Genomic DNA, 11,062 nt, shown 5'->3' with positions numbered 1-11,062 from the left:
TTGGAAGTCTTCAATGAAGCTAACCCTAAAATCTTTAAGCTCCATTGACTAGCTTTGCTCTTTAAGAGATCATCTCTCATTTGGACTCCTTTACCATTGCTCCCTTATTGAGATAGACCTATAAGCCATGTCTATATTCTAACCCTTGTTCCCGTCTATTCTTTCACATTAAATGATCAATTTAATATGAGAAAATCATTTGGGTTGGTTAGATATTAGATTTTATGGCATCACAACATGGCACGTCAACCACGATAGCAACTCTGTGAGATGAACCACCATTCACCAAAGATCTTTTCCCTCTTGCGAGCAAATGGCCCTCGCATCGCTTCGTCTTGTAGGCCACAAAGGCTACCCCTTGGGGACCAAACCTCCTTGTCATTTTCAACCCTCCACCTCGCCTACTTCCATTTTCTTCATGTTGAGTACCTTTCACACAAGAGGGAATGCGATTGTGGGTGGCCGCATGCAAAAGGAGGAGGGTGGAAAAGGTCTTTCTGAAGAAAGTAATATGTGAAAAGGCAAGATCCTAAAGGTGATTTATGCACACTGGATAATTTGCATATTCATTCTAGCTTCGCAAGTCTTTATCATGATTCACAAGGTGGGGAAAATCAATGTACTACTGTTACACACGTGGCAAGCCCAAAGAGCATCAATTTTTCAACCTCATTATTTTACTAATTTCTCTCCCGGAAATCACTAATATCTCAATTTTTCCCATCAGAGTCCGACAAAAGGTCATTGTTAATTATTTCCTCTTTGACAGCTCATTATTTATTATTTAAATAACTCATTCCTGAAGGTCGCACTTTTTTTTAACTATTTTTCAGCCAACAAAATAATATAAATGCGACATTGAGAAGGTTTGATTTTGATGTGAGGTTTACCCCTTAGCTGGGAATGGACGTTTGAGTGTCCGGACAAAATGGAAGGCGGGCACGCCACAATGGCTCAAGCATGTAGGCTCTATAGCCACAGCTTTTTCCTTAGTTTCAGGGGGCGGATTTATAAATTTGTAAATGCAAAACGCAGGTTGACTTAAAGGTCTGCAAAGGACAATAATCAGAAGCAACAAAAAAAAAAAAAAATCTTTGTCAAATATACAAATTTCTATAGAAGGAGAGCTTGGTAAGTTGGTAGGTAGGATGAGAAATGGGGTCACTTCAGAGGATCACAAATTTCTCAAGTTTGGGTACTGTTTCATGAGGGCAAAGTTGGTAGGTAGGATTAAAAAAGGGCAAGGAAAAAGGGCAAGTGTGGAATTTTGTGTGTGTGCGTGCGAGCTTAGGATGAGGGGGGGCTAGGGTAGCTGGTGGTGGCTAATGGCTATGGCGGCAGAGACCCTTCGCCTTTTCATTTTAGCTCTATAAAGACCCCCCCTCTTCATTTGCTCAAGACTCAAATCTTTGTCTCAATGCTTGCCATTCAAGCAAACCCTTAGTCAATTGCTAGCGCTGTTGCACCCCAATTTACATACCTTTGACTGCACCCTCATTCAAAGCTTAAGCCTTGCCTAAGGCCATATTCTTTGCATATCCTTCGACTTGAGTATTTTCCTCCTATTTATTACGGTCTTCCCTAGATACTCTTCTTTAAAGGTATTGTGATTCTCCCTCCTTGACTATACGCTCCTTCAACGCTTTAAAAGTGGTTTTGGATGATACCATGTTCTTTTGTGGTTGAATACTAACAAACATCCAACACTATGTGCTTTTTGTTACCTTATGGGTTTTCAACCAAGTGATTTACTAGATGATGCAATCGACATTTGCCACTGCAACTAGTCAATTGCTCACTAAGCTAAAGGGGACCCGGTTACGCCAAAGTTGCCCTATGTGTAGTGAGCTCCAACCACCGATTACCCACCGTAACACTTGGGGGGGAGTAGAAATCAAAACTCGAAATGGATAGAACAAAGGGTTTGGAGAAACCCTTAGCAACATGCTACATATAGATACACATGTCTCATTAGCCCTTAGCTTTTTTGGTTAGACACTCTCCTCTCAAGAAGAGGTAGGTGAATGAGACCCTGTGTTGTACACCACCTCCATTTAGGTAGACCGCATTCGGTGACATACTTCGTCGCAAGTACAATTCCCTCCATCCAAGTTGACTTGGACTGCAAGCCTATGGACAAAAGAAGACAAGCCTTGGGAGAAAGCTCCATATAGTACACTAAACATACATGTTGACTGACATTCAAGTGGTGGCATTGAACCTGAAAATAATTAGATTGTAGGAATGTCAATGTACATGTGATTATTTATAGTAGGGGTGCTCTCTCTCTCTCTCTCTCTCTGGGTGCCAGAGAGTAAAGTGGTCCAAAGGACAGAACAATTAAAATGGGGGAGTGAAATGCAAATGTAAATTAAAGTTTTGAGGGCGTAAAGGGGGGTAAATTAAGGTTTGGGCGGATGTGGAAAAAGTGGTAGGTAAATTAAGGTTTTTGAAAGGCAGGGGGACACTCGCTCGCTATTTTCAACCTTGGAAGCGCCCGAGCACGAGGGAGGACTGTAGACCGCGTCTACTCTCTTTTATCTCTCTCTAAATTATAAGTCTCTCTCTCTCTCTCTCGCTCTCTCTCTCTCACAGCGCTGCGCTGCATTTTGAGCCCCATTAAAGAAGGCGATCAGCTGATCCTCCCTCCGTCCCCCCCCCTCTCTCTCTCTCTCTCTCTCTCTCTCTCTCTCCCGTCCCGCTCTCGCCTTTTTCATTGCCAGCCCAGAGCCTCGCAGGCACAGCGCGGCATATCCTCTTCAGTTTTTTGTAAACGCCCTCCCGAATCAGAAGCTTCTGATCTCCCCTCCTCTTTGCATGCGGGGTACCCCCCTCTATCCCAACTCCCTCCTCCAAAAAACTGTATATTTCCCCTCTCTCTCTCTCTCTCTGAAAACTGTTTATCGCGCTTCTGCTCTAAAGCGGACGTTGGGCTGTCTTCCTCGGGTACTACCCCCGCCCCCCCTCTCTCTCTCTCTCTCTCTCGTGGCATTTCGCGCTCTAGTCACTACACGCGAGTACACGTAGCGCAGTTGCTAGCGACACAAATTCTGCTCACAGAATCTCTTCCGTCTCTCTCTAAACACCATTACTCGTGAAAGGACAGGCACACGCACAGAAGCGCTTGCTCATTGCACAGGCAGTCTCTCTCTACTTTCTCTCTCTAGGACACGCTTGCAGCTGCAAAGAAGTATACAAAACATAAAAGCGCAAGCGAGGGAAGAGAGCGAGCTTGCCGCTACTAGTCATGTCAGCCCAAATTTAGCGAATGAAAAATGGAGTATTTTAAACTTCCAAGAAATGGGCCAATTATCTGAAGAAAGAGAGAAAGTTAAAAAAGGGTGTTTGAAAGAGGAGACCTTTCTTTGCAGCTTCTAATTCGAGTTGCCAGCCGGATCAACTGGTGCCCTTCTCTCTGCAGATTTGAAGAAGATTAAATTAAAGAAGGTATCCCTTTCAACCTTAGCTACGCATTTGCATGCTCTCCCATTTCTAACCACTTTCTATATATATGAGCAATCTTTTCCTACTTGCTTGCTCCACACTCACAACCCCCATACCCCCTTGGGTAGTTGATGATCCTCTCTCTCTCTCTCTCTCTCTCTCTCTCTCTCTCTCTCACACACATACATATACACAAACCCACCCTCAATTATCTAGTAAGGCCCCCCCCCCTTCCCTTCCCTTCCCTTCCTCTTCTCTTGCGGACTCGTACATTAAACCTTCTTCTCTACTATACACACAAAACCTTACCTTCTCTTCTACATTGAGCCTTGCCTCATCCCTCCTTACTCCTCACTACTATACTCAACCTTAGTCTCTACATTCAGTCCATTACGTGCAATACATTAATGCCAAAATCTGATCTTCCACCTTGCAAATTCTGTTTATATTGCATTTTGATACCTACACCATTGCTCTAGCACTCATTTTGTGAAGGAAAAGCCTCTGTTGCATACAAGACCATACACATATACATATACATATACATAGTGGGATTGATCGCCAAAAACAGCTTTGTAGAGAGTAAATCTCACCGCCTAAGTGTAAAGGTTTTTTGCACAAACTCTCCATTTCAGGGAACTTTTCCTTCTGCGGGCGCCCATGTTGAGATCTGTATACACCAACTATGGTTTCCACAGCTCCACATTCGCAAAAGGTTGCATGACAGCCGTCCGATCACAATCTCTCCCGGCCATCGGATTGCTGAGTCATGCCACACTCTGCAGAGCTGCTGCATCCACTTCGGTTCCATTGCGCAGTAGATTGCCAGCCAGCAGAGCAGAGCCCATGACGAAGCAACAGGTGGCTGCGCCACGTGCGAAGACGCATCAGCAGCAAGCAGGGGGGCAGGTCACGCTGACGGCCCTCGTGACCGTGGGACGGAAGCGCAATCCAGGCCTGGAAGAGCGACTACTGGACAAGGTCGACTCCCTTTCAGACGTGTCCGGTCAAAAGGTTGTCCTCCAGCTTGTCAGCACTGAGCTCGATCCCCGTAAGCCGTTCCTTCTCTCATATTGAAATCTTCAGCTTATTTAGCATATACACATACCATTGTCTTGACAGGCACATCCATTTATGTTCTGCTACATTAGATTATTGATTGGCAGCATAAGGATTGCCTTGCCAACACATTTTGCTTACTGTGAGCTTCTTTGAATGTACAGAGACGGGCGTCGGCAAACGCAGCACTACCGCTGTATTGCTAGATTGGGTACAAAAGGCAAGCATCAATGCAGACAAAGTCCAATACATTGCAGAGTTCAAAGTGAGCAATCAGTTTGGGCTCCCTGGCGCAATCACAATAGTCAACAACCACCAAAATGAGTTTTTTCTCGAAACCATAGCCATCAAAGGTCTCCCATCAGGCACTTTGTACTTCTCATGCTATTCATGGGTACAGTCAAAGTTCAAAAACCCAAAAGAATCCATCTTCTTCACTAACCATGTCTATTTGCCCTCCGAAACACCTGAAGGCTTGAAGGACCTTAGAGAGCGTGACATGCTTGCTCTCCGAGGCAATGGCAAAGGCACAAGGAAAGCATGGGAAAATGTGTATGATTATGATGTGTATAATGATATTGGCAACCCAGACAAAGATAAAAATCTTGTTAGGCCCACTCTTGGCGGTAGCGGTGAGCATAAGTATCCAAGACGATGCAGAACAGGCAGACCGGCAACAAAAGCAGGTATGTGCTCCACTTTTGAAACATGTTTGCCTTCTCAGTACTTACACCGCAAAAGTTTCGCGTTGATGGCATTACACACCCACCAAAACCGGCATCAAACTGAATCCCTTATCTCCTTTTGCAGATCCAAATGCTGAGAGTGTCTTAGAAATTGGAACCAACTACTATGTTCCAAGAGACGAAGCCTTCGAGCAGGCCAAGCAGGAGACCTTCATTGGAAACACGTTAAAGGGAGTGGTTCACCAGCAAGTCCCATCTCTCAGCAACAGCATGAAAGAAGGTCGAGATGAGTTTCAAAGCTTTCATGACATTGACAACCTCTACCGCGAGGGGGTAAAGTTGCGGAAATTCGAGCCCGAGCTTGGTTTTCTTCAGGGTCTACCCATCAATCAGATAATTGAAAAAGTTGAGCAATCTGCTAACCAAGCATCGAATCTCCTCCAATACGCGGAACCTTCCATTCTCTCGAGTGAGTTTGCCATAAACACTCTTTTATCACTTTAAGCTGAAGATTACTGATGGCAATGCAAAGCTTAGCAAACATGAGCCTTATTAAACTAAAGCATAACCACCAAGTTTCCATTAAAAGGGCTAAGGTTATGGTAATATTAGTCAAAGGGACAAGAGTTTTGAGCAACTGACCCAATTTTATGTGTGTTGATGATGACCAACAGAGGATCGATTCGCGTGGATGCGAGATGAGGAATTCGGCCGGCAAGCAGTGGCAGGGGCAAATCCAGTACACATTGAAAGACTCCAGGTTTGAATTTACCTTGAACATGTAAGCTGAAATAGTGAAGAAATGAAATACTGAGGTGTGATTGCTATGCAGGAATTTCCACCACGAAGTTCTTTGGATGAAGAGACGTATGGTTGCGCTGTTTCTGCGATCAGAGCCGAGCATTTGCTTGGGCGCTTGGAAGGCCTCACGGTCCAAGAGGTAATTGATCCGCTCTGGTTCCATCGTAAATAATTCAAACCTTAACTTTCCCGCCCCGCCTGGCCTTTCACACTTTTGGCCGCTTATTTTTGTCCTCCGGACCGTTGGAAACCAATAGATATGTTTACCCTTTCTAAGGTCTCTCTCTCTCTCTCTCTTTCTCTCTCTCTCTCTCTCTCAAACAACAAGAGATATACCTATGAGTTCTCTTGGGAATGTTCCTACGATGTTAAAATTTTAGAAGACACATGTTGTGCTTGAGATTGATTGCTCTCTCTCTCTCTCTCTCTCTCTCTCTCTCTCTCACACACACACACACACAAAAACAAGTCCCGTGTTCAAGACTCGTCGGATACACCTATAAGTTCTCTTGGAAATGTTCCTAAGATGTTAAAATTTTCGAAGACACTTGTTGTGCTTGAGATTGATTGTTCTAACCTCTCTCTCTCTCTCTCCTCTCTCTCTCTCTCTCTCTCTCTCTCTCTCTCTTTTTCTTGGGATTTTCCCACTACGTTCAAATTCTTATTCTCTTCTCTCCCTCTCCTTATTGTTCTTGGGCTCAAGCCTCATCAAATAGATCTTTTATGAATTGTATCTATGATGTTAAAAATTCAAAAAAAAAAAATCTTTCAGGCCATGAATCAAGGAAGACTCTTTGTGCTCGATTATCATGATGCCTTCATGTCTTTCATCAACAAGATCAACGCTCTTGAGGGACGCAAGATGTATGCATCCCGCACAATTTTGTTTTACACGGGAGTGGGGACCCTATTGCCTATAGCTATTGAACTTAGCTTGCCCCCTCCATCCAAAGGGGCACCTGTAAACCGACGTGTCTTCACACCTAGCTCTGATTCTAGCTCTCATTGGAAATGGCAATTGGCTAAGGCACATGTTCGTTCCAATGATGCTGGCTACCATCAACTTGTCAATCACTGGTAAGTTATCATCACCATTAAGGACCACATTGGTTCAATTTTTGCAAAGTTTGTATGGGATCCACAAGAAGATTTAGAAATTTTCTCACATGGGAAAGAGAGTCTTTTCAAAGTTTTTCGTACAATGCATAACATCATGAGCTTTTGTTTGAGAGGCACTGCATACCTAGCTAGGTACAACTGGGGGCAAGGGACCACCCCTCCCAGTGGATGGGATCCACAAGAAGATTTAGAAATTTTCTCACATGGGAAAGAGAGTCTTTTTCAAAGTTTTTCATACAATGCATACCATCATGAGCTTTTGTTTGAGAGGCACTGCATACCTAGCTAGGTACGATTGGGGGCAAGAGACCACCCCTCCCAGTGGTCCCTTGCCCCCAATCGTACCTAGCTAGGTATGTGATGCCTCCCTCACAGAAGCTCATGATGTTTAGGATTAAGTCACAATGTGGGAATTATTGTGAGAATTTGCCCAAAACTTCTTGTGGGAGAGTACTTTGTCCATTCATGTCTTAATCTAATCACTGGAGTTTTTTGCATTAACGTCGTAAAGTCGTTATGGTCTTCAGGTTGAGGAGCCATGCAACAGTGGAGCCATATGTAATAGCAAGTCACAGACAACTAAGCAAAATGCACCCAGTGTTTACATTGCTACAACCCCACTTTCGCTACACACTAGAGATTAATGCTTCCGCACGCCAATTGCTCATCAATGCCGATGGAGTCATTGAAAATTGTTTCACACCTGGCCCATTTTCTCTTGAAATTAGTTCAGCTGCATACAAGTCATTATGGAGGTTTGACCAAGAAAGTTTACCTGCAGATCTTTTGAGAAGGTGAGAGTTTTTTGGTTATGTTTACATGTTTAATCTTTATGTATGTAGCTTGTATTTTCTTGAAGGTTACAGTGTTATGTGGTATGTATTTATGTAGGAATATGTATACATACACACACACACACACATGTATAAATACATATATGTGTATATATTAATCGTATACATACATACATACACATACATACAAGGTTGTTTTTTCACCAGGGTAGATCTTTACATAATTCACACTCTAAGGCCAACTCTTTTTTTTGGGGGTTGAATAACTTGATTCTTGTTGGAATCGAACTCAGGTGTCTCCACCCCACACAAGCACTTTATCACTAAAGGGGTACTTTTCTACAAAGCTCTTCGTGTCATGTAGAGGACCACATTCTTGAGCGTTCACGTAAGCACTTTAGGAGCTTTTTCAAATCCAAAAGAGTATTTGAATATGAGTCAGTTTCTTGAATACAAGTATTGTAGGTGACTTAGGTCCACAATTACTTGTCAAACACTCATACAAAGTCAAAGCCACGAGTCCCTCTTATTCCCTTTAAGCTAGACCCCAGGGAAGATGATGAAACCAGTGGACCCCAAATTAGCAAATCCAAGTCCACACAACTCTCTTCAATCTCTTTGAAACCAAGAAAAAGGACATTCCCACCAATCTCTCTCTTATCGCCTTTGATTTGGAGGTAAGACGATGAGATACGTCACACCTAAGAAACGACAAAGTACTTCAAGTCTCGGAAACAATGTTTTAGAATGCTAGAACAACAAACAATCACATAACCAATGATTGCAATTGTGAATGGAGCTCTTACTGCAGAAAGGAACTCACATTTCTTATTCAAAATGCCAACAATCTAATTTTACTTTTATATCATGTAAGTTGGTTAATAATACTTGAATGCTATTTGTAGGGGCATGGCTATTGAAGATCCCCACCAAGAAAATGGGCTACAGTTGGTGATAGAAGATTATCCTTATGCATCCGATGGCATCTTAGTGTGGAATGCTATCACCAAGTGGGTTGATGAGTATGTGTCACTTTATTACAAAGATGACAAGGTTGTAGAGGGTGATGTTGAGTTACAAGCATGGTGGGATGAGATTAAAAACACAGGGCATGAAGACAAGAAAGGGGAAGCATGGTGGCCTCAACTGAAGACACCTCAAGACCTGAAGAGCATATTGAGCACCATCATATGGATAACTTCAGGTTTCCATGCTGCAATCAACTTTGGGCAATATGATTATGCTGGCTATGTGCCTAATCGCCCTTGCATGACGCGACGCCTCATACCTGAAGATGGAGATTTTTCTTCCTTTGACTATCATGAGTTTTCTCAGAATCCTGGGAAGTTCTTTCTCTCCACCATTCCTAATCACCTCCAAGCTACCACCTTAATGGCTGTTGTGGACACACTTAGTTCACATTCGCCCGATGAGGAATACCTTGGTACACGAACACGTACCAATTGGACACAGGATCAACGAGCCAAAGAAGCTTTCAAGAGGTTTTCAACAAGCATAAGTGAGGTAGAGTATATCATTGGATGCAAAAACCGTGACCCCGCTTTGAAAAGTAGACATGGTGCTGGCGTTCTATCATATGAACTCCTTATGCCTAAGTTAGTTCCCAACAGCATTTCCATATAGAGAAGGTTTGCTTTGGGAAACTTTCTTCACAACATTAAAGATTACACGCAGAAGTGTGAACACATCAGGATGCTTTGGGGGCATTGAGGCTATATGGGTTGGTACAGTCTCGAACTTATATATAGTGGATGTCTAACCATGGATGAAGCAGTTCTATGGGGGATTCATTATTTAGGTAGAAGAAGGTAAGAGGGTAAGGAGGTGGCAACACATTATCAAAGCAAGGTTCTGCCCATGCTTGTGGTTCAGCTTTTGACAACTTCTATCACAAGGGGTGCAATCAAAGCCAGGGGCCTTCAACACAAGTGATATCACTCTTGGCTTGTAAAGAGGAGGTGTATTGTATGCTACCAAGTACGAAGGGCCCATCCTTTGTCAATAGAGATGGTGTCACCCTTGGGACTTGTGAGGTGGTCAAAGTGTGAAAAGCAAAGCCACATCACCTTTTTGACATGGAGTACACTCAAATATTACTCAAGGTGGAAACCACCTTCCATGAGTTGGCTTGCAACGAGTGTGCCAACTAACTACTGTATAGTTTAACCCATATCTTTATTCAATTTTGCCCCTAGGATTTATTGTGGATAGAAAGCCGCACACTCGGCACGTCCACAGAATCGCTACAAAGATCATACACAATAGATCACAATTATTTATTCATTATTTTTCACCTATTGAAAAGTTTTGTGGAAAAAAAAAATATATTGAAGAGATGAGCTTTGAACTGTTGGGTTCTTTAGATTCACTTGTTGGCATGAAATTTTGTGCTATCTATTATTTATCCCACCACAAGAAGACCAAAAAGATTTGTGAGATGACAAGAGTGCAAATTTGCTTGTGAAGAAGCTAAGCAAGCTTGAGATGTAATCTTGGGTGCGTTGTATCGCAGTCGCGATACCTTCATGCATTGTTCTCTCGTGTGGTAATCTTTATCGCGGTAGCAATACCTTGATGCATTGTTTACTAATGTATCATTTTTATACAATGCTTATATGATCAAAAAGTGGGATTGTGCAGTTGTCTTGCTCAAGTAGTGAAGTTTTTTCGAGTTTGGCAAATATAAAAAACTTTAAAGTCAACCTCACCTTTTACCAACCAATCTAGAGTTACATAAATGTCAACCAACTTTGTTCACTATGTTTGGAATCTTGAATGTGTCGGCAATGTTTTCTGAAGTTTGTTGCTCCCAAGTAAGAGTTTTCATGCACAACAATCACATCCCCTTTGACATTAGCAAAAGTGGGTGAAACTAATTGATTAGAAAATAGGTGTTTACCTTAACACTACCAAAGTGATGTTGGCTATTATAATTGATTAGAAGCTACGTTGTAACGTTGAAGGATTTCTACATTGACTTTGAAGATCCTTTTTTCAGTAGCCTTCCTAACGTGTCCTTAGAATTTTGATTTAGCCTCTTCTGACACCTCCACATGGGTTTTTTTTTTTTTTTTGTGGGTGGTTTTATGGTTTTTTTTTTTTGGGGGGGGGGGGGGGGGGGGGGGGGGGGGGGGGGGG

General features: G+C 42.8%; 1 protein-coding gene across 2 annotated transcripts; it reads left to right on the top strand.

Annotated features, from left to right (window-relative positions):
• Positions 1 to 1,438: 1,438 nt before the first annotated feature.
• On the top strand, positions 1,439 to 10,360 carry LOC147422079 (lipoxygenase 4, chloroplastic-like). Of its 2 annotated transcripts, XM_086502607.1 has the most exons (10): positions 1,439 to 1,601; positions 3,372 to 3,447; positions 4,080 to 4,495; positions 4,668 to 5,189; positions 5,314 to 5,658; positions 5,864 to 5,949; positions 6,022 to 6,129; positions 6,763 to 7,067; positions 7,637 to 7,903; positions 8,809 to 10,360. In XM_086502607.1, exons 3-10 carry the CDS (start codon positions 4,105 to 4,107, stop codon positions 9,545 to 9,547), a joined length of 2,763 nt encoding a protein of 920 aa, XP_086358733.1. In that variant the 5' UTR covers positions 1,439 to 1,601; positions 3,372 to 3,447; positions 4,080 to 4,104; the 3' UTR covers positions 9,548 to 10,360. The 2 variants fall into 2 exon arrangements, with proteins under 2 accessions (XP_086358733.1, XP_086358732.1); XM_086502606.1 differs by lacking the exon at positions 1,439 to 1,601 and having other exon boundaries at positions 3,309 to 3,447.
• The last annotated feature ends 702 nt before the right edge of the window (positions 10,361 to 11,062 follow it).

The sequence above is a fragment of the Adiantum capillus-veneris genome, chromosome 27, assembly GCF_014529385.1.
Source record: "Adiantum capillus-veneris isolate H3 chromosome 27, ASM1452938v2, whole genome shotgun sequence".
In the NCBI taxonomy this organism is placed as follows: Eukaryota; Viridiplantae; Streptophyta; class Polypodiopsida; order Polypodiales; family Pteridaceae; genus Adiantum; species Adiantum capillus-veneris.
Note: the sequence above shows the minus strand (reverse complement) of the source record. Positions and strands in the feature narration are given on the sequence as shown.

Coding starts and splice junctions, on each gene's coding strand:
- LOC147422079 (XM_086502607.1), top strand. CDS start 4,105: ATGTTGAGATCTGTATACACCAACTATGGTTTCCACAGCTCCACATTC. Junction 5,659..5,863: donor GGAACCTTCCATTCTCTCGA/GTGAGTTTGCCA, acceptor GATGACCAACAG/AGGATCGATTCGCGTGGATG. Junction 7,068..7,636: donor CATCAACTTGTCAATCACTG/GTAAGTTATCAT, acceptor TATGGTCTTCAG/GTTGAGGAGCCATGCAACAG.